This window comes from Camelus dromedarius, chromosome 11 (assembly GCF_036321535.1).
Source record: "Camelus dromedarius isolate mCamDro1 chromosome 11, mCamDro1.pat, whole genome shotgun sequence".
NCBI classification, from domain to species: domain Eukaryota; kingdom Metazoa; phylum Chordata; class Mammalia; order Artiodactyla; family Camelidae; genus Camelus; species Camelus dromedarius.
Genome location: NC_087446.1, coordinates 26,858,388 through 26,881,056, shown reverse-complemented (window position 1 = coordinate 26,881,056; position 22,669 = coordinate 26,858,388). Strand labels below are relative to the sequence as shown.

At 41.1% G+C, this 22,669-nt stretch overlaps 1 protein-coding gene across 4 annotated transcripts in view; it reads left to right on the top strand.

The window, feature by feature from the left end:
- Positions 1-22,669, top strand: part of POC1B (POC1 centriolar protein B) — an 85,932-nt gene that overhangs the window by 23,521 nt on the left and 39,742 nt on the right. For all 4 annotated transcript variants that reach the window (XR_010383154.1, XM_064491570.1, XM_031463043.2 and 1 more), the window contains exons 4-8: positions 2,976-3,155; positions 18,382-18,489; positions 18,617-18,732; positions 19,875-20,008; positions 22,068-22,136. Coding sequence is in view for 3 of the 4 variants with exons in the window: in XM_064491570.1 (XP_064347640.1) it covers positions 2,976-3,155; positions 18,382-18,489; positions 18,617-18,732; positions 19,875-20,008; positions 22,068-22,136 (607 nt within the window). In the remaining variant the exon portion in view is untranslated. The remainder of the gene's footprint in view (positions 1-2,975; positions 3,156-18,381; positions 18,490-18,616; positions 18,733-19,874; positions 20,009-22,067; positions 22,137-22,669) is intronic.

Below are 22,669 nucleotides of genomic sequence, written 5' to 3'. Positions count from 1 at the left end.
ACCGTTTTCAGCACAGCATGCCTCAGTCTCCCATTACTAATTCAAGGAAATCTCGGTGAATAAACTGCCTAAGGGTAGATAAGCTAAAAGCACACTGAATTATTAAATTGTACTGGCCAATTAAAGTGCAGCAGTTAGGCTTGTGTCGCTGTCTGTGGTTCCTCTTTCTAAATCATATCATAGTGGGGCCAGGGCAGTAGTGGATCATGGCGATGAGAAGGAGACTGACGAATCAGTTGTCTGTCGCTGTGTTAACAGTCCCCAGAACTTAGTAGCTTAGTAAAATAACTATCATTTCTCACAGTTTTGTGGGTTTCCTCTGCCCTGTTGGTGTTGGTTATTCCTCACACAGCCCCATAAAGCTGGCAGCTGGGCTGGCAGGTCCAGTGCCTCACTCACAGGCCTGCAGCTGTGGTGCTGGCTGTTGCTGGGATGCCTTGGTTTTCCATGTGCCCTTTCTCCGTTAGCAGCAGGATTTCCTTACAGCGTGGCAGCTAGATCTAGGACAGTAAAAGCCGTAGCTGCTAGACTTTTTAAAGGCTGGACCTGAAACTTGCACAGTGTCCCTTCTGCCACACCCTGTTGGTCAAAGTAAGTGACACCGCCTGCAGAGATTCAAAGGGAGGGGCAGTCGGTGGAGTCCACATCCTGTGGTGGGGGAGTGGTGGTGTGTGCACAGGCATGACGGGAATTGCAGGTGAATGCATACCACGGCTGGTGGCTGGCAGGCTAGGAAAGGAGTGGGAGCCAGGTGGGAAGCAGGTGTGGCCTGGTGCTTGCCCCAGTGGGCAGTCAGGAGAATTCGGGCAGAAAGGGCAGGTCGTTGTGTGGGAGGCGGAAAGTTAAGGCAGGTTGAGGAACTGGAAATCTGCTAAGCACCAGCACAGTGAACACGAGGCAGTCTTATCTTGGTTTCTTAAATGCTTCCTGTTGAGACCGGATCCGGATCTGGCAGTCTCTAGGTGGAGGAGGGGCTTTCAGAAAGAAGGCAAACAGGATTGCCTCCTGGAGCATGGAGGGCAGCACTGAGATCAGGGCAGATCTTCGTGATACTGACTGTCTCTTGGCTTCCTGGTCAAAGCAGGTGCCAAGCCTTCTGTTTATTTTCTCTAGACTTCATGCTTAAAATCAGGCTTCTACTGAATTCTATTCACAGAACTTTCCCTTGAAACCTCCCTGAACTAGTCCCTGAATACTCACTCCTATGTTTTAAAAAAATACTGATTTTAGTTGTCCTGGTGTAATACCATATATAACAGGTGGTGGAGATTTATAACAGTCTCCTCTGCTTTCTACAGACCACTGTAAGGGTAAGCCAGGTTGGACCTAAGAACATTTAAGTATTAACTCTTCCCAGCAGAATTCAGCAAAAATGTGTTGAGCTCTCTTTATATGCCTGACATTGTGCTAAATGATAGTCCTTTAGGGATGAGTAAACCATTGTCTTCTAAAAAATTACTGCTTTATAGGAGAGAAACAGGTCTATTTTTTTAAAAAGTACTGTACAATGTAATAAGCAAAATAGATGTAGCGGAGAGGGACGGTGAAGACTCTGGGTTAGTCGAGGGGGCTTTGGGAGTAGGGGGCATAGTCAGGCTAAGAAGGAGTAAGTACTAAGCCACAGGTATATCTGAAGCACCGTGACTGTTGTAAATGCGCAAAGTTCAGTGCAGTGGCAGGATGCCTCGCCAAAGAGCTTGGGCGTTGTACTTTTCCTTGGAGAGCAGCCTGTGACACGTTTACACTGGGATTGACACGCTTGGAATTTACACACTTAGCAAGGTTATAAACGCAGTATGTAGGTGACCGGAGGGGGATAAAAGATTAGAGCAGGGAGACCAGTTAAGAGGCTTTTGCTGTAATCTAGGTGAAGGATATTGAGGGTGTATCTGCTTTAGTGCAAGCATAGCTGGGGTAGAAAGAAGAGGAGGGATTCAGAAGATGTCTAGGAGCCCGTAGCAGTATCTCTGTGGCTGAGTAGGTTTGCTGACCTGTTGGATGTTGGGGAGGAGGGGAGGAGCTGAGGGTAACTTGCAGGCTTCTGCAAATTCTGCTGCCTGATCTTTTTCAAACAGTAATGGTGATTTTCCCCATAAGGCGTCACCTGTATAAATATGACTCTCTGAATGGAAAACTGGCTCGGTCTGAATGTAGTATAAAGTGAAAGCGCCTCGGGACTTGGGAACGTTGACGCGGAGTAGTGTTTCTCAGCCTGTCCCTAATTGTTTCAACATTTTTTCTGTTGCTTCTCCTTAAACACCACACAGTATTTTCTCCAGCATTTTTTTTTCACTATTCTCTTTTTTCTAGATACAAAAAAATACATCTGAAAATTCAAGGTGTTGAGTACTGAAGTATGTTATTACCATTTATCTTGTTTTATCTGTGAATGTAAGATCGGGCCTAGGGGTAAGTGAGGCCTTAGTTACACCCCAGGGGTCTCAGTTCCCATTCCTGGTGGGTGAAAACAGGAAAGTCAGATCTCTGAGGGACATTCTGTGTGGAGGCAAATAACACAGAGGACATCTCCTTCCCAACCCAGAATGCCAGTCCACACAATATCACATGACCCGTTTGAAAACACTGCCTTAGAGCTCTTCATTTAGTGAATCTTAGCTTTTCTAGGTTGCAGGTTCTTTAGGCCGTATGTTGCTGTCTCTAGAGGAACAACTTAAAATGCATGTTAGAGATGTGTTCAAAATATTATTTCCCTAGCTTCCAATTAAAACAAAATCAGCAAATGCATTTTAGGGTGAGGACCACCAGGGTCTCTCTTATTAAGTATCAGCTGTGACTTTAATTAACAAAACCAACTTGAAACAGCACTGATGAGGAATACAGTACAACACAGCCTTTTCACACTTTGTTCAGTTTTTAGAAGAGTTAAGCTATTTTATGTTTCAAAGTAGGTATACTGATTAGATATTGATTATAATCAAATCCAATGTTACAAATATCAAACTGTTTATTTCCAGGAGAGGGAAGTCCTCTGAATTTAAAGCTCACACAGCTCCAGTTCGAAGTGTGGACTTTTCAGCTGATGGGCAGTTTCTAGCTACAGCTTCCGAAGACAAATCCATCAAAGTATGGAACATGTATCGCCAGCGCTTCCTGTATTCCTTGTACCGACATACGCACTGGGTGCGCTGCGCCAAGTAAGTGCCAAGTCTCACACTATGGTTTCGACATTTTTTCCTGCTAAAGTCCATGTTTTACCACTCAACCCCCAGAAAAGGAGACTGAGGGCAAATTTATTCATTCATCCATTCATTCATTTATTCTTTCAGCAAATATTTATTGTGTGCCTGCTACGTGGCAGGAATAGTAGTTAACAAAACAGTCAAAACCCACTGCTTTCAAATGACGCTTATGTTCTAGAGAGGGAAGCATGACGATAAACAAATAAGCAATTAGAGATGGTAGGTCAGATGGTGGTAAGTGCTGTGGAGAAAAACAGAGCTGGCTGGGAAGGCATCTGCTGGTTTAAACAGGGTGTTCAGCGACTGCTCACAGAGAGGGTGGCCTTTGAGCAGAGACCCGAGGAGGGCAGGGAGTGAGGCTTGAAGCTGTTTGGGAAAGAAGAGTCCTGCATAGAGTGAACAGGAGTAAAAGGCCTGAAGTGGGAGCCTGGTGCCTATGTGAGGACAAGCGAGAAGGCTGGCATGGCAGAGAGCAGGGGAGGCAGGGGAAAGGAACAGCCGTGATGGACACGCTGAGTGATGAGATGCACTGGAGCGTGTTCTTGTCTCCGACTTACATTTTAGTGGGATCGCTTTGACTGCTGGTGGAGAACAGCCTGTCAAAAGTCAGGGCAGAAGCCAGGAGGTGCTGTGAGGGGCCACTGCAGTAGTTCTCATCTGGGTTTGGTCTGGAGTGGTGGCCCTGGAGATTCCAAGAAGTGGTTGGATTTTAGATAATCTATACGGTTGACCCTTGAACAACACAGGTTGGAACTGCAAGGGTCCACCTACACGTGGATTTTTCAATAGTAAATACCAGTGTGCTACACGAACCAAAGTTGGTTACGTCTGCGGATGCAGAACCGCAAATATGGAGGAACCTCGGCTTCAGAGGCCAGACTGATTTTGATTACATGTGGATTTTGACTTTACAGAAGGTCACCGCCCCAAGGCCTTATGTTGCTCAAGAGTCAGCTGTAGTTTGAAGTTACAGCCAGCAGTACTTGTTGTCATGTTGGACGTGACAGGAAAGAGAAGAACCAAGAATGACTCCGTAATCTTCGGCAGCAGTCTGTTGGGACAGGTGTTAGGAATGTCAGCAAACAGCCGTGGGGCCCTCAGTCCCTAAGACTGTGTATCTCATTTCACCATCAGAGCCGGCCTGGGAGGGAAGAGCTGTTGTTTTAATTTCTCCATTTTGCAGATGAGAAAACTGAGTTTCAAGAGTTAGTTAGAGCTCATCTAGGTGAAACGGATTAAAAACCCAAAGAAATTCTTTTCCACTTCTTAAGGGGGCTAGTTGGTGATGTGTTCACAGCCTTGGAGTTGGGAAGGAGAGACGAGAACCAGGGCTCCAGTGCTGTCGTCTCTCTCTCTCTCTCTCTCTCCCTTTCCCAAATGCCAGCTTCAGTCTTTCAGACACTCTGGTGTGAGGTCACCACCAACTCTGGGCTGACATCCTCACAGCTTTGTGACCGGAGAGGGGACGCTGCTCCCAGCTCCAGTTAGAGAAGTACCGGGGGTGACTCTGACTCAGCCAGGACCCTGTGTCCATCCCTCCACCAGGAGTGAGATGCTGTGATTGTCCAAGTTCATCCAGGTACCCAACGGAGACCAGCTGCCCTGGCTGGGGAGGAGGGGCCACACCAACCATGTGCTCTGGTGGTGGAGAGAGAAGACAGTTCTCACAGGAAGGGGGCGGGCACAGAGGTAGTCACTGGGGGGACACTGTGGACCCTGCGGTAACCTGGCTTTGTGCCCACTGTGTGACATAACACGCTGGGTGTCCCCAGCTGGCATGTGTTGGGCGGGGGTATGAGCCCAGCTCTGTCTTGCCTGACAGCTCACCTTTGTTGTGCTCTTACCCTTGTTATGTTCTCAGTGGGACATTATCGCTCAGGAGGGGTTGATTATAATTTGTGCTAATGAGTCTAAGAAGAATAAAAAAAAGATAAACAGAAGGTCATACTTTTAGTCAGTAGTTTTTTCTTCTAAGGGTCTCAGCTACTTTTGACTCCAGCCATCTCAGTATTATTTCTGTACATGCCATGTATCTGTGTGGTTACGAGCACGGACGTGGAACCTAAATATATAGGTTCAGATCCCAGCCCCGCCACTTACTAGCTGTGTGACCTTTGGGGAAGTTACCTAACTTCTCACACCCTAGCTTTCTTACCTGTAAAATTAGCATGTTAGTAGTAACCTGCCACCTAGGTTGTCATGGCCTTTAAATGAGCAAATGTGCATGGAGCACCCACTTAATAATCACTAGATAAATCTTAGCCATCATCCTTGTCACCATCATTGGATATCTCATTCTTGTTTAATTTTTAAATACATTATGTAACTTGAGTTGATAATTTTCCCTACCCAAGGAAGTAACATGTGACTGTCCCAAGAGGCTGGTCAAAACATTTGTATTTATATATAAAACGATGTTAATATGAAGAGGAGGCAGAGCTCTATCATCCAGTGGATGGGGCCCAGACAACAGAGGTACAGGTGACCGGGCCGGCTCTGGGAGGAGCCATTTAGCTCCCACCTACTAGGTGCCAACTCTGGATGTGTCCATCAGGGAGCTCAACATAAGCAGAAGCACCGAATGTTGATTTAGCTAATCAAGACAGAGTATGCCATGTGCATTCTGACTAGTAATAATAGCTATTAGTGTCCTATGTCTATTTCCTTTCAAAAATAATTTGAAGTGGTTTATGATAAGTGACATACCGATGTATACGTCAGTCACTGGAGGGAATGGGGAGACAGTGCTATCTAGAGCCATGTCACCTTGGTTAGTGCAAATTTGGCACGAGGAGATATAGCCTGAGTGGCCTGCAGCCAGGGTATTAATGGAATGATGGTGGCTGACATAGTTTCATTTTCTAATAAGAAGAATTTCTATCAAGTTGTTCAGATAAGAGAAAATTTTTCCTGGACTAAATGCTAGGAGATACTTTATTCCTTGCCCTTGTATTGAATTCTTTATGTATAATATAAACGTTAAAAAGAAAAAAGTAACACTAATGTAAGACAGAACTTATGAAAGTTTGAAAAGTCGTCAATAATGTGAAGTTTTGGATTTCAAAACATTCCTTTAATAATCATAGCCCCTGATATGTGCCACATATCTGTGCTGGGTTTTAAGTACGTGGAGATGAAAGACACCCTTAGCCTCAAGGAGCTCTTATAATGTAATGGAAAAATAGATACGAATAATTATGAAGGGATGTGTCCCATGGGAAGATGATACGCACGATGATAAGGAAGTGTGCGGTGGGGTGCTGACCTAGACTTGTGTAAGGAAGAGTCACAGGGACATTCCAAGCCCCAAACTGAGGGGAGGGAAGGAGAAGAGGAGGCAGCAGCTCATTGTCCGATGGGAGCAGGTGGCAAATCGGAACCTTGTGCTCTGTCTACCTGGCATCTATTCCCTATTTTCTGGAAACAGTGCCCAAGTGTTCCTGAGGAGCCAGCCCTCCCCGACGGTCCCTCTACACGTTCCAGAATGCCCCATCTCCAGTCCAGCTGCAGGCTCAGCTCAGGTTTGCCGTCCGGAACCGAGCATCCCCCGTCCTATGAGAGCCAGTGAGTCTTGTTGGAACTACAGGCTCTTGTTGTGGGATTGCTACCTTTAGGCTTATTTAAACCTGTACTGCTTTGTGTACGTGCACAAAGAACTGACCTGAGAAAGATGCTGATTCTTTCAGAGGAGAGGGGAGCTGTAAGGTGAAGGCAGAAGACAGAAACTGCTGTCTAGTTACGTGGTGTGGTTTCTGGATGTAGCCATACCTGGAAGTATTTGCATGCGTGCGTGTGCGTGTCTGTGTGTGTGTGTATGTGTGTGTGAGAGAGAGAGATGAGCCTTAAAAAATTCCCTTTCACTTTTTTTTTTTTTTAATGCGCTTTCCAAAGGAAATAATGGTGAAGCAGAGTTTGGGAAAGTAGCAGTTATCTTTGCATCCAGTCATGGTCCCTGTTTTATCTCCATCCCCAGCACTGCCTTGGTTTTCAGCTTCATTATCCTTTGTGAAGACTTTGGCAATAAACTAAATGTTTTCCATGACTACAGATTTGTGTTTATTCCCTTTCCCCTACAGCCTCCAAAGAGACCTTTGTGAATGCAGATCTGGTTGTGCAGTTCCTCAGGTGAAAACCACCCAGTGACTCCCTGCCCAGGCATACTTGTCCCGGCATATCTGCTCTGTCTTCTTTTATAACCTCGTCTTTTGTCCCGTTCACCATTCACCTTACTGCAGCTACGCAAGACTCCCCAAGTGTGCGATGCTCTGTACGCTCTGTGCCTCTCTGTGTGTTCCCTTCACGCCTGGGATGCCCCCACTTCCACCCTCCCTTCGCCATCCTGCTTTGCATCTCTTCCTTCGAGAAATATTTCCGGTTCTCTCAGGCGGAGCCTGCTGTGATTCCCTTCTGCCACCACAGTGCCCTGTTAGTGAGGGCTGTGCCAGCTTAGGCCTCTCTTCCCTTTAGACTTTGAATTACAAGTGTTTCATTCGCTGTGTCTTCCCATGCCAGGGACTGCTGTACTTTCTGTAGGTACCACAGAAAGCAAATGAGACAGAATTCCTCCTCTCATGGAGCTCCCTCTACCAAAGGGAGACAGGCAGTAATCAAATATACCAGTGATAAGTGCTCTGCAGAAAGATACTGTAGGGTAACAGGATGGAGCAGCAGGGATGGGAGGTGCTCTTTTACACACAGCGGCCAGGGGAGCCAGCTCTGCTAAGGTGGCGTTGACTGAAGTGAGGGAGCTGGTAAGGTGGGTGTCAGGGGAGAGTGTCCAATTCAGAGTCAGATACAGCGAGAGAGAGATTTGCGGAGCGTCAGGTATAGGGTGGGGAAGGCTCAGAGGAATGGTGCAAAAACGTGGGTTGAATGAATTGATGAAGGGTTGACCTCTAATGTGCAGGTGGCTTTGGTGGGAGTTTTCATGGGCTCCTTCAGGAAAGAGTCATTTTTGTGGATTTTTAAATATCAAACTCAGAACTGCTATACACACATGTTATGCATGGGGAATATGTGGCTTCACTACTTTTTTGTTTTCTCTGTTGAGATCGACAGTTTTTCTACTCCACACACCTGGTCTTAATGGAATGCCTTCAACTTGCTGGAACCTTGTGGTTCTGAGGATTTTTTTGATCAGTTGTGTTCTTACTGTTTGGAATGAGTGATTCATGTGGAATTCTGCAGAGGCCTCTGGAGGAATGTTCTTTGATAAATAATTTGGTTAAATTTAATGAATAAGGATTTCATCTTTTTGGCAACTTCCCACATACGCGCTTGACCACATGAGTTCTTTGTCACTCATTTGTTACCATCTTTTTTCTTGGCTCATCTTACTGCAGCTGGCGACCAAGAGAGCTGAGAGGGCTTAGTTGACCACTCAGGCCCAGGCTATCGGTGTTTGTGCAGCTTCCTGAGAACTTCACTTTGATGAGGTCATCCTAGCCTAGGACTTTCTTCCAAAGGTCTGAAGGATTAGAAGTCCTGCCTTCGCTCTTTACCCAGAGGTGAGAAGGCTCAGGGGGAATGGAGTCAGGCTTCACAAGTGTTAGAGAGTCTGAAATGTGAGCCAGATCCCAGTTTACTCATTTACAGTGATGACGCTAACTTTCAGAGGGACTGGAACATTTGCCTGCCTCAGTCAGAGCCTTCTTCCTCTGCCGACAAAGTCAGAACCAGGGCTCAGTGGGCTCTGGAACTAAGGCAAGAAAGTTTGTTCAAAAAATCTTGGTGGATAGTTTTCTCAGGTTAGGATAGCGCAATGGGCCCACCTCCTCCACCTTACATTCCTGCCAAGGAAACTGCATGATCGGTTCTGCTGGTCAGGTACTGTCTCCTCTGGGCTGGCTGGAGACATGCCGATTGCTCTTGCCTCTGGCGGTTGCTGGGCACCTTCTCTCTGTTGACATGGTGTCTTTCAGGTGGTGCAGTGTAATTGGCTAGTTTCACTAGCATGTGATCTGAGAATATGACGTAACTCCTCTGGGCCTTAGTCTGCTGCCCTATAAAATGGGTACTAAGGGGTACCTTCCTCATAGAGTCATTCTGGAAATTAAACAAGTTCATGAATGTAAATAATGTCAGCTATTAACTGGAACTCACGTTCCAGTTTTTTCTCCTAGGGATTATACTGGAGTCACCTTTAGGCTGTGTTCCAAAGTCATTCACACGACTGCACATAATGCTTGAGGTTGCTGCTCCAGGTAACTACTCTCAACCTTTGGATGCATTTTATGTACCTAACTATAGACGGTAACTTTGTTTTAAAGTCCTTGGGTCTGAAAATCTTTGCCTTTTAATTGAAGTGCTTAGACCACTTGAATTTATGTAACTAGTCCTATGGTTAGGATTAAGTCTACAATCTCACTCTTTGTTTTCTATTTGTTTCATTTGTTTATTTCTTTTTACTACTTTTGGATCAATTGAGTGTTTCTTAGTATCCTATTTTCTCCTCTATTGGCTTTTTAGCTTTTCTCTTTGTCTTGTATTTTTGTTTCGTGGGAACCTCTAGAGGTTACAGTATGCATTCTTAACATATCACAGTCTATTCCTGAATTAATTTCATGCCATTCTATATACAATATTAGAACTTATAAAAATTCTAATGTTAAAATTTACAAAAATATATCTCCATTTACCCACCTCTTGACAGTTTTACTTCTGCATAGGATATGCACCCACATACATAAAGGAACCATTTTCTTCTAAAGAAAATAAGAAGCAAAAAGGCTTTTATATTTACGGCCATATTTACCTTTTCCAGCACTCTTTATTCCTTTGTGTAGATCCAGGTTTCCATCTCATGTCATTTCCCTTCACCCTAAAAAACTTCATTTACTATTTCTAATATTACAGGGCTCCTGGTAATGAGTTCTCTCAGCTTTTTGTTTATCCTTTTTAGAGGATATTTTTGCTGAGATGTAGAATTTTATTTCAGTGGCTAATTCTTCTTTCAGCACTTTAAAGACATCATTCCTGGTTTGTGTTTTTTTTATGAAAGCAGCATATTCCCCTGTATGTAATGTGTGTTTTCTTTCTCTCCTGCTCTAGGATTTTTGTTTTTAGTGATTAATCTTTTGTTTTCAGTTATTTGACCATGATGAACCTAGACAGGGCTTTGTATATTTTTCTTGTGGTTCACTGGACTGTGTGGATCTATGGACTGATATTTTCATCATGTTTGGAAAAATTTTGTGTTTTCTTCATATATTATTTCTCTACCCTAATTTTTTTCTCATCTCTTTTTGGAACTCCAAGTTCATGTTTGACCACTTGCTATCGTCCCACCATTTATTGAGGCTTTGTTCATTTTCTCAAGCTTTTTTTCCTCTTTGTACTTAAGTTTGCATAGTTTCTACTGGCCTGTCTTCAAGTTCACTGGTGCTTTTTGTCCATGCAGTGTCCAATCCACTGTAAGCTTATCCATTTCTCTGATGAGATTTTCCATTTGCTTGCTCGTTACACCCATCTTTTCCTTAAATCCTTGAACATATTTATAATAACTATTTTAAAGTCTTTGTCTGCCAATTCCAACATTTATGGCAAATCTGGGTCAAAGTTTTTTGCTTCTTTGTATGTTTTTTTAATTTTTTGTTGTATGCCTAAACATTGCTAAGTGTATGAGAGTATGGATCACTCTGTCTTCTAAAACATGTTGAATTTTGTTCTGGCAAACAATTAACTTCTCCTGGCCCAGCTAGATTTTGTTGGATTTAGACTTTTTAGGGTGGATCTAGAGTAGCCTTTATTGTTGAGCTGTATGGTACTAGTGGCCTTTCTGAGGCCTCAGCTGAATGCCTGGAGTGCTCACCCAAATCTGTTCAGAGCTTGAACATCTCTCAGTGCTGTGTAGTCATGGGAATCTCTGTTCAGCTCACAGTCTCCGTTCTCTACCAAGCCTTGTTTCCTTGTGCATAAGCAGGTTTGTATTGACCACTCATTGGGACTCATAGGCAAATTTTGGGGGGTTTCTGCTCTTCAGAGCTCCTCTCTTCTACCCTGCCTTCAAAATTCCAGCCAAGCCCTTTAGCAGATCTGAATTCTGACTCCTGTTTCCTCTGCCTAGTGAGACTACAGCTATTTCTTTGGGCTCTACGTCCTTATGCCATGGTCTGAAAAATGCTCCTATGTAGAAATCGAGGATGGATTTCTCACTTGTTTTTTCTCTCTTAAGATTCATAACCCTGTGCTTTCTCTTTTCCAGTAACTAAAAACAGTTGCTTTGTATATTTTGCTGACTTGTGTGATTGTTTAGGCTTGGGGAGTAAGTCTGATAATCGTTACTCCCCCCATCTAGAATGGGAAGTTTTGCCTGAGGAATTTACTGGAAATTGACAAGCCAATTTCAAAAGTCATTGTGAATGAGTTAAATGTGCGAGAATAGCCAAGAAAAAAATGATAAGAAAAAATTGGAAGAAACTTGTCCAACCACCTCTCAGAACACAGTATAAGACTATAGGAATTAAAATATGGTGATCATGGTACAGGATTAGGAAAATAGATTGTAGAAAGCCTAGATGCAGACCCCATATATGTTTTCTGATAAAGATGGCATTTCCAATCAGTGGGGAAGTAGATGAATAATTATTTAATATGTAGTTAAGATAATATTAAGTAGCTATTTAGTATGTAGTTAAGATAATTAGACTTCTATTTTGAAAAATATACAGTTGAATCTTTATCGCACACCAAACATTTACAAAAATTGTAGATGAATTAAACAACTAAACATTAAAACTAGTCTAAGTGATACTGCTTTTCCTCCCAATGCATGGACAGTATATTTAAATGAATGTAGAGGGTCAGTAGAGCAGTGATTTCTCCCTTTAGTATTTGAATTTTAAATGTGCCATGGACTTAAGTCATTAAAATTCTATGTCTGTCTGGGCCCAGTGCTTATTTTGAGTTGTCCCTGGAGCCCAGACTTACTCCATGTGGCACAGAGATAGTGCCCATTACTGTAAGAAGAGGTGAAGAGCTGTGTCCTCTTGTTTGACTATTGTTTAGGATCGTGCATATCGATTCACAGAAATATTTTTAAGGTATCTCATCTATTGAGATATATTCATGCTTTCAAAATATAAATTAGTATAGTCTTTTTAGAAATTAATTTGTAAAATATTTTAGGAGTCTTTGTTACAGTGATTCCACAATTGGAAATTTACCCTAAATACTCTTTTGTATTCAAAAGAAAAAACTTTGTATTTAAAGATACTGCTTTCAGCATAATTTATAATGATGAGAAAATGGAAATCACCAAATTTTCCGAGTAAAGAAAGCTGGTTAAGTAAATTTAAATTACTATGTAGCCATTGAAAGAGGGATATGTGCAAATAATGAGATGGAAACATGTTTATGTGTGAGGTAAGAGGAGCAAAATTCAGAATTCATGATTATAATAAACATGAACAAAAGATAAAGTACCTCTCTTACACAAAACATTTTGTGACTTTGTTGGGTGATAGCACTGTGGGCTTTTTTTTACTTACTATATTTCCCAGTTTTGTTTTGTTTTAAACAAGCAATTTGTCCTTAATGAGTAATGAAGAAAACATGTGTCATTTGAAATACCTACATATGCAGATGAAAAACAGCATTTTTTTAGTGGCAGAAGAATTTTTCTAAAAGTTAAAATTTTTATAGCTCTGTTTTTTTTTTTTTTTAATAGTATATATTGTGAGATGACTTATGTTTCTTTAGGGTGTCCTCAGCCAAAAATAGACGCTAATGAGACAACTTTTCCAGCATTATTGGTTTTTTAGCATTAATTTTTAGGGGGAAAATCTGACCTTAATTTTCAATTTTTGCTAGTGTTACAAGTGATCTTTGATCATCTGAATTGCAAAATTTTTTAAAATTTTGCTCAAATACATATAATATAAAATTTACCATTTAACCACTTTCAAATATATAGTTCAATGGAGTTAAATACATTCATGTTGTGCAAAAAGTTGCAAAGGTTTTAAACATTAACTTTTGTTAGCTATAACATTGTTAGTCCCAATTCCCTTAAAAAGTCTTTTTAAATGCCCTGCATATTTACTGAGGACCTCCTCAGTGCCATGGACTGTGTCTGGGGATACAAGACTGAATAAGACAGATACGGTTTCTCTCTTCTTGGAGTTTACATTCTGTTAGGGGAGCAAATAGAATGGTTGTAAGTGAGCTTACTCTAAGACACTTACTGGGGAGCAAACCTTCTGTGGGAGAGGAGTTCAGAAAAGCTTTTCCTGAGGAACTGACCCTGAACAGAGACTTGAAGGAGCAGTAAAGTCCTCTTAGGAATTTTAAACTAGGCCGAGTAGGGAGCAGTGTTTGAAGCACAGGGACCGGCATGTGCGGAAACACTTGGGGCTCGGGAAGGACCTGAGAGAAGAGGGGTGTGGTGCCAGGAAGTGTAAGGTAACGGAGTTGAAGAGACAGGACGGCAGATCCTGGAGGACCTGGCAAGCAGGGGTAAGGATGTCAGACTTTTTCCCAAAGGAAATTAAAACTGAAGGGTTTTAATCAGAAAACTTTGATTTAAGATTTAAAGATCACTTCTGTTGCTTGTGGAGAATAGAAGACAGCAGGACCTATTAAGGTTTGAAGAGGCAGGGCCCGATAGTGGATTGGAATGTGGTGAGTGGAGGAGAAAGGAATCAAGCTTGACTCCTAGGTTTCTGGCTTGAGAAACCATTTTCTGAGAAAAGGAACACTGAAGAAGGAGCAGTCTGGAGAGGATGATGATGAGTTCAGATCTGAACAAGTTTAGAGTCAGAGGTGCCTCCAGGATATCCAAGAGGAAACGCTTAGTAGGCAGTTGTACTTATGGGTGGAGATCCCAGGAAAGGAGTCTGGGCACGTAAATGGTAAATGACCCAACAAGTAATTAGCATGTTTTGTGCCATACTTAAATCTTTTTATATCTCTTTTTATCTGTATTTTGTGTCCCAGCAGTTACAGGAATGAATCCTGTTACTACATTCAACAGATGATTTCTTTCTAATGCTGACCAACACTTAAAAAAAAAATAAATGTTTTGCTTATTGCCTTGAACTTCACCTTCAGTATATAAACCCCAAACCCCATCAAAGCAAACTCTGAGACTTCCAATTTTTTGTTTTAATGAGTCTATGAAAGTTTTAGGTCTGAATGCAATCCAAACTCTCTCATTATCCAAATAGAAAACAGTGGCCAGGGTGGTTCTTAGTTTCACAAGGTTGCATAGCTGGGCAGTTGCAAAGTTGGCCTTAGAATCCAGGACTCGGTACTGACTGAGCAGTCTTACTTTCACTGTTTTTTACTGCTTTCCCCTCTTATTGAATATTTGCTGGCTTCAGAGTACCTCTTACTAACCATATGTTTCTTAAGGGACATGGAACAGTGACCAGACTCTGGTCTCAGAGCCCTGAGGGCCAGAAATGTGGGATTTTGTGGGGGTTTTTGGGGGAGAATATTATTCTTTCTGTATTTCCTTCATTCTTTCATTTTTTCCCCACTATTCCTTTTCTATCCCTTACTTGAATTCCTTTTTTCTTTTTTTCCCCTACACAGTTGGAGCCAGTGGGTATGGCTGATATTGGATGCTAAATAGATGTCCATCAGCCCTTGGAATCCAGATTGGTCCTCAGGGACCATATCTAATTCCTAAATGTGGCATGTCTGCCTCCCAAGTTAAACTTCTAGTTCCTTCTCCCGCTTGGAGGGCTGATGGTTTGAGTCATAAGCTCTCATCTCAGAAAGCTTAGCCCTTCCTCCATGCAGCTACGTGTCTGGTGGGTGTCGGGGTTGTGTGCCTTTGTTGTTGTTGTTTTTCTCCCAGCTTTACTGAGATATAATTGACACATAACCTTATATAAGTGTAAGGTGCACTCTGTGATGATTTGACACATGTATGTATATATTGTTTTTATAGAATATTTGGTCTGATGATAGGGAATATCCAAATGAAATTTTGATTTCCTATGAAAGCACTTTAAAGTTTCTCAGGGATCATGGACCTGTGTGTCTCACTAGTGAATGAAGAACTCAATGACTGTGCATGTGGACCTACAACTTTATATATAGTTTCAGGAACTCCATAGATTCAAAGTTAAAGAACTCCTGTTATGTGACTCTCAAGGACATGTAAACCAGTTTTTCTAGAAAAAAGTTCACGATTTTCCTTTTTTCCTCCAATGAGTACCAATATATTTGAAGGGATTGACTAATAATTCAGTTAACTTCTCCAGTGCCTTACAGACAGTCCATGTCTGCTGATCCATTAGTCACTGTTGACTAATGTAATGTCCATCTCGGTGACACACTCTCTGGATGTTTTAAAAAGTGGTTGGGTGGTACTGAGTTAGAGAGTTAGAAACTTATTGGTAATGTCTTGGTAGAAATTTTATATCCTCTTAACAGTCTCAAAATTAATAACCTGGTTAGTTATCGTTTGAGCCCTGACAAAAAGAGGACTGTCCTTTTCTGATAAAAGTCAGGGCAAAGAGAAGCCTGTTTTATTGGTGCTAACCCATTTCTGTGTATCCAATTAAAAATAAAAGGGAGAAGAAGATACAAACCTCCAGCCCCTCCAAAGGCAAAAAAAAAAAAAAAAAAAAAAAGCAAAACAAAAAAACACCACACAGAGAGTGTATGCAGGGATTATAATGTGGTGTCCAGAGTGGGTGGCGTGCTTACCTGAGTTCCCCTGGGTTGTGTAGAGCTGGAGGTTGGAACACCCCCTCCTCGGGCACCAGCTTCTTTCGTCCCGGCCAGCTCCTCTCCTCTCCACTTATCCGAAGCTCACATTACTTTCGTTTCTCTAGTGCTGGGGAAATTTCTCCAGGCTATAGCCCCCTGCCCAGGATGAATTTCTGGCTGGTCAGGATACCTTCTTTTCCATATTCACAAGTTGTTTTAAAATCCTATTTCTTCTATGGAGCTTCTTGTGACAAACTGGCACCTTTTTGTTACAAACTGTTTTCTTATTATCTAAAAGTATATTATTTGTGTGCCGTCCCTCCATCCTTCTCCTTATAATGAAAGCCTCATGAGGGCAGGGGTATTATCGATCTCACTCACCACGATATTCCTGTTACCCAGGACGGAGCCCAGTGCCTGGGCTGGCAGGTGCTCAATTAAGTGTTTGAATGAATTAATGAACGGATATTTTCCCCATCAGCCCCTCAAGGTCTCTGATAGGGTATGACATCAGACACACTGGTTTTTATTAAAGGATAGACTGGCGGTTAGCCTGTCAGGCAGAGCCCAGTCACATAGCCTCCTAAGAGCATTTGCTTTGTGGTTTCCCTCCACTTCAGAACTTTCTGTGGTTACACAGAAGCCACACGGAACTTCCTGTGCTCTCATTTGGTTAGTAGAAGAAACCTTTCTTTCTGTCAGAGACTTAAGCAGAGTGGCTGAGAGGTTTGGCTCTAGAGCCAGACTGGCGGGTTCACATCTTCCTGCCTGTGTGACTGGCGGTTACTGATCCTCTCTACTTGCCTTGGTTTAGTCATCTGTAAATGAGGCTGCAATAGCACTTGTTTTGTACGGTTATTTTGAGGAGTAAATGAGTTGCTACAGGTAAAGTGTTAAGAACCATTCTAGGACATAGATGCTCAGTAAATGCAGGCAGGATAATGGTGATGCTGCTGATGGTGGTGGAGGTATTTGGCCAATAACGTCATAGAGTGAGAATATTTGTACTTTGCTTTTAGTCTGATCATTCCATTTTATTACATTGTTTTCACCATTGCTTTCTTAAAATACAAGAATCTGGTCATCTGTTAGAAATATTCTTATTTAAAATGTTCACATTAAGTAATTTTTTAAAAGATAGCTTGTTAAGAAGCACAGTTTGATTCCTTGCACTAGTTGTTTACAATTATTATGCAAAGTTTATTTTCATGGGGGTACTGAATAGGTTGTTTTCCCCAGAGTCTATAGACCAAAATAAGTTTCATTTATTTGGAACATTTCTACAATACTATCTTTCATATTTGAATCTTCTTCACTCCTCACATTTTTTTCTGAAGGGAAAGATTAATAAAATATGTCATCATACAATCAATTTGAACTACCCAGTGTGGAAGATATTTCCTTGGAAGGTTATTTTCTTGAATTTTTAAAGACTAGTTCACATAGAATTTAATTATGCTTCTATATCCCTTTTAAAATATGGTGAATTCATAAATTCTAGATTCAGAGTTTCTGTTAGGAAGAATTATTTTTAGGCCAGCCTTAAGGACAGGGAGGAAGAGGGAGGGAACAGTGAGAGAGAACAAAAAGAAAAACCTTCAGTTATAATCCACACCCTTAGTTGATGGCTTTTACAGTAATCTGGCCAAAGAGGGAAACTACAAGTAAAACTGAAACCTAATCAGTTCTATGACCTAAATCTGTGTTTTTTGGGTTTTATTATTACTAAAATATTAAAATGAAAACACTATTCATAGTTTCCTAATAGTCTAAAAAATTTCATTTTCTTTTTGGTCTTCTGCTCTTCTGTCTCTGTTCTAAAATGGCACTTAAGGGAAAAAAAGAACCTTGGAAAGGATCTTAAAAGGAGAGAGAGCATAAAAGCAGTAGACAAGATGTCTGAGAATTTTCTCCTTTGGTTTTTGATGAGGCATGTGGATAAAAGGTGTGTCCATGAAGTTCTGTAGAAGTGAGTTTTCCTATTTTCAGTCGATTGGAGCTGTCTGGCCTCCCCACGAACAGGAAGTTACAGGCTTGGGGAGGTGATTTTTTTGTTGATATCATCTAATTTTAATTCTCAACTCACCAGTCCTTTTCATTGTTTTACAAAAAGCTTCACTGCAGGGTTGGTAGGATGAGTAATAGAGGCTCTCTTGGGTCACATGGATAACAGCGGAAAATGACAAAATAGGAAAAAGAAGTAAAGAGTACTTTAAAAAAAAAACAAGGTACTTGGCTTGGAAGCAGTGCAGACCTAGGGCAGAGGCCATGAAACTAAATTATTTAAACAAAAGAGTGAAAGGTGAAAAGAAACTGGCTTAGTCTACATAGTATGTTCTGATCTTTACAATGGTCTGTCAGTGTCATTTATGTGCTTAATTTTAGTTGGAAAGATTTTGGTAGCAGACTGTAACTTTGCTGCCTGTACAATGACAGTGGCCTGTGGCATTTCATATGCACAGCCTGATTGTGATTGTCAGGGGCCTTCTGCAGAAGTAATTTTTCTTGTGTTTTCCAGGTTTTCACCTGATGGAAGACTAATTGTATCATGCAGTGAAGATAAAACTATTAAAATCTGGGACACCACAAATAAGCAGTGTGTTAATAACTTCTCAGATTTTGTAGGGTAAGTCCAGTTCTCTTTTTGCATTTATATGGTTTTGTTTGCTAAGGAGACATTTAATTATTACAATTCAAATAAAGAGATGAGAGTAAAGAGAAATTACAATATTAAACCATCTTATTCTTCCTAGGTTTGCAAATTTTGTGGCTTTTAACCCTAATGGCACATGCATAGCTTCAGCGGGTTCTGATCATACCGTGAAAATCTGGGATATAAGAGTGAACAAATTACTCCAACATTATCAAGGTAACAGTTCCCATAACAAAATTCAGTTGTTGGGTGGGCTCCTCTGGGAAATTCTTACACCGATGGACTGTTCTTCTTCACGTGGGCTCGGTCCTCTTAGGGAGAGTCATGAGCTGCCTTTGGACTGACTAGAGAACAGTTTGCCCCCATCAGCAGCTTGGTCTGAGGAGCTGGGGTGGGTGCCCAAGTGCAGAGGAAGGTGTGGGGACCTTAAAAATGATGCCAGGGCTGAGATTAAAAAAAAAAAAATTACTGGGAGATTTTCAAACTTTGGTTATCTGCTTTGTATGAGAAGTATGGGAGAGAAATTAACTCAGAAGGATTTTCATGAGCACAAATAGGTGTTATAGCTGGTAGAAAACAGCATTCTACTGTGCCTATGTATTGAAGTTAAAAGAGAATTGAATCGATTTCTTAGAGTATAGTGGATTTGTGTTAAATCCACATTTCTCTTTCTTAATAAATATGGTATTTACCATGTAGCAGTCACTGTGCTAAATCCTCACAACAGCCCTAAGAGGTATTATTATTATTACCTCCATTTTAAAGATAAGGAAATTGAGGCTTAAAGAGGCGAAGTAACTTGCTAAAATAATTGATAGAACTGACATGGGTCTTTCTGTTTACAAAGTACATTTTTACAAAGTACATTGCCGAGCAAACTTTTGATCGCTGTGTTATACTGCCTCCTATTGGAAGGATGGTGTCCAGAAGTGAATTCTCAAGCTGTCAAGACTGCCCTTCTCCAAATCCATTTCCATACTCTTCACCCCTTGTCCCAAGCCACTAATTGGTCATTACATTTAGTTTAAGGCTAGGTTGTATACCTTATGTGAGCTGGTGGTTATCAACTATTGCTTATACTGACGATGTATCTGACAGTTTTTAGTTACATGGTTAATAAGATCATCTTTCCATGACACTCATTTGTAAAGCTATTCTGACTTGTGAGCTAGAAGCTTAAGCTGTTTGATACCAAACTACTTATTTGTTTTGGGGAGCTATAGGGAATTTTGGTGCTGTGGAGACATTGCCTCTAATTGATTCTTATTTCCAACCTAATACTGATAATAGGGTAAAGGGGCATCTTTAGAATCAAGAATTGTTCTCTTAGCTTTTTGCTTTTATTTTCTACAAATCAGTTCACAGCGGTGGAGTTAATTGTGTGTCATTCCATCCTTCGGGTAACTATCTCATCACTGCTTCTTCAGATGGTACACTTAAGATTCTGGATCTCTTAGAAGGAAGGCTCATATATACACTTCAAGGACATACGGTATGAATACTAAGACTTCTGCTTCTTAAATAATATATATTTTACAGTTTTGATCCATTTTATTATATGGCTTTATTGTTTATCCAAGTGTAGCGTACATTGCTGCTATCACAAAATTTATTTTTTGCTTCCAAGGCTATGTTTTTATTCTCTGAAGGCAATTCTTAGGAATATTATTTATTGTAATTCTTGTCAGAATCAACATGTATCTTTCAGTGGCCATTAAATTAATCCTCCACTGCTGTCTTCATCAGTATGTAGTATAGGTGTGACCGGTTAAATGGTGATGGATACGTTTTCTCCTTACTTCTGATCTTTCCTCTCACATGGAGCCTGTCCCACTAACTCTGACCCTCTGAGCTTCTCACACCCCCGCACTCACTCCTTTTGCTAATCTGTTTGGTGAGTTTAGAAGGAGAAATCTCTTGGGAGCCTGTCCTCTCTGTTTTCCTCTGATACTTCTTGTGGGGAGGCCTGCTGTTGTCCAGTCTTGTCTGTGACTGGATTCTCAAATCTGACTCATTCTGGGATTCAGTTCTAGAAAGCCCATTTGCCCACAGATAAAGCCACATTCTCGCTTTACAAGCCTTCATCAGTACCAAAGGTGATATTCCTTTGTCTCATATTTCACTTGGTTTAGAACCCAGTGGGGAAGTGGGTGCTGTCTATGGAGACTGTTCAATCACATACACACACACACACTCACACTCACAAAGATAATAATGAAGGAAAACTTTTTCAAGTGTAGAAACTATTCTTCCTTTCTGGGTAAATACTCAAACTTCTCTAAATTTTTTAGAATGCATCCTCTTTTTTTTTCTTTTTTTTATAAGCGGTACTAGGTACTTCCTTTTAACCAAGTTATAAGCTATTTATATCCAGAAATAGAATGGGCTTTGTGGTCTAGGGGAGGTTTTTTCCTGCCTTCATATATCCTGCTGGACTTCCTGCTTGCTTTATTGTTTGTTCCGCAGCTGTGTTAGAGTGAAGCAGAAATAGACACTAACCAGCTCCGACACATGCGTATCCATGGATTTAGGCTGGATAAACAACCAATAAAAGTTGTCAAGGATTTAAATATCCATGGAGGAAGTACAGAGTAATGTAAAAAGATAAATACAATAATATCGGAGGAAAATACTACACATGAAGACGGAATTTTTCACAGTCCGGAGGGGAAGGTGTTTATGAGGCTGTAATAACATGAGTCTACTTGAAAAATAAAAGATGTTCCTCCCCCTCCAAAAAAGTGTTCTCATATAGATAAAGGACATACTGAAAACGAACAGAATACACTAATATTTTTGAGATGAGAAGTCATTACTCTTATCTTGACTGATAAACTGACTGAGAGGTCATGCTGTGACTGTGCCAAGTTGTGGTCTTGTCCGGCTCCACGGCCATGGCTCAGTTTCATGTTCTCCTTACCTCTCACCCAGGTGACTGCAGTAACCTCCTGTCTGGCCTCCAGCCGTTCATTCTTGCTCCAGCTCATCATTCTCACAGTCGTGGTATCAGTGTGCATCGGTCATAGCCCTTCTATCTCTGTCCTGCTCTTAAAACTTTGAGTGGCTCACTGTTGCCCACGTGAAGGGAGAACTCAGTGAAACCTGTTGTGGTCAGGGAATGATGTCTTGTCACACAGCCTCGTTCCCATCACCTGCAGAGTTCTCATTCAGTTTCTGCTCTGATTTGTTGAAGAATCCAAAGCCAGAAAATCTTAACAGATCTTTTGTTTTTTATTCGTTTTTAATTTTTAGGTATTATTTATTTTCTTAATAACTTACACACACAGGCTTTTCTTTAAAAAGAAGAAATGTATGTTTTCTCATTTTTATTAGTATCTCTTTTTCACTTAGTATCATTTAGAGGTGTTTTAATGTAGCTGGGTTGTGTTTTTTGCTTCTCTTTGCTGCATTAGTTACTAGCAACTAGGTATTTTCTCACAGACTTATTATATAGATAGTCTGCATAAATTAGGATGAAAAATTAATGCTCCTCTTGGCCGTGAAAACACATTACCAAGTACTTTTTTCTTTTATCTCCCTTTATTTCTTAGGGGCCTGTCTTTACTGTTTCATTTTCAAAAGGTGGAGAGCTGTTTACCTCAGGAGGTGCGGATGCACAGGTTTGTAAATCTCTCAGCAACCTCTTTGATTTGGTCAGAGGAGAGGAATCTGAGACCTCGGCTAAGATTTTTACAACCAGCTAGCTTGTATATGTTACAATGATTATCAGTGAGTTTATATTTTAATTTAATGCCAGGAAGTCTGGTATCTCATAGCTGAAATAGTGCCAGTTCTGATAGTTTTTGGAACTCAAATAGCAGTTATTTTCTTTTGCTGATCTTTACACTTAATTGTACATGAACCTGGAGCCTAATATTGGTGTGGGCCTTTCACTTGAATTTTTGCCTAATCTATTGGCTGTATGTCTCATTTTTCAAATGTTAAGCTTCTTGAGGGTGGTAAATTTAAATTGTTTGTGTAGGAAATCTGCATTTATTTGAAATGATCAAAAGTCATTCAGAGCCAGACTTGTTGAATAAAGTGGATGATAAAGCCTAAAACATGATTTTGGGCATTGGGGGAAAAAAAAAGAGGACTTTAAGGAATAAGGTATTTTCTTAATATGAATTTTAAAATGGACGTAAAGGCAATT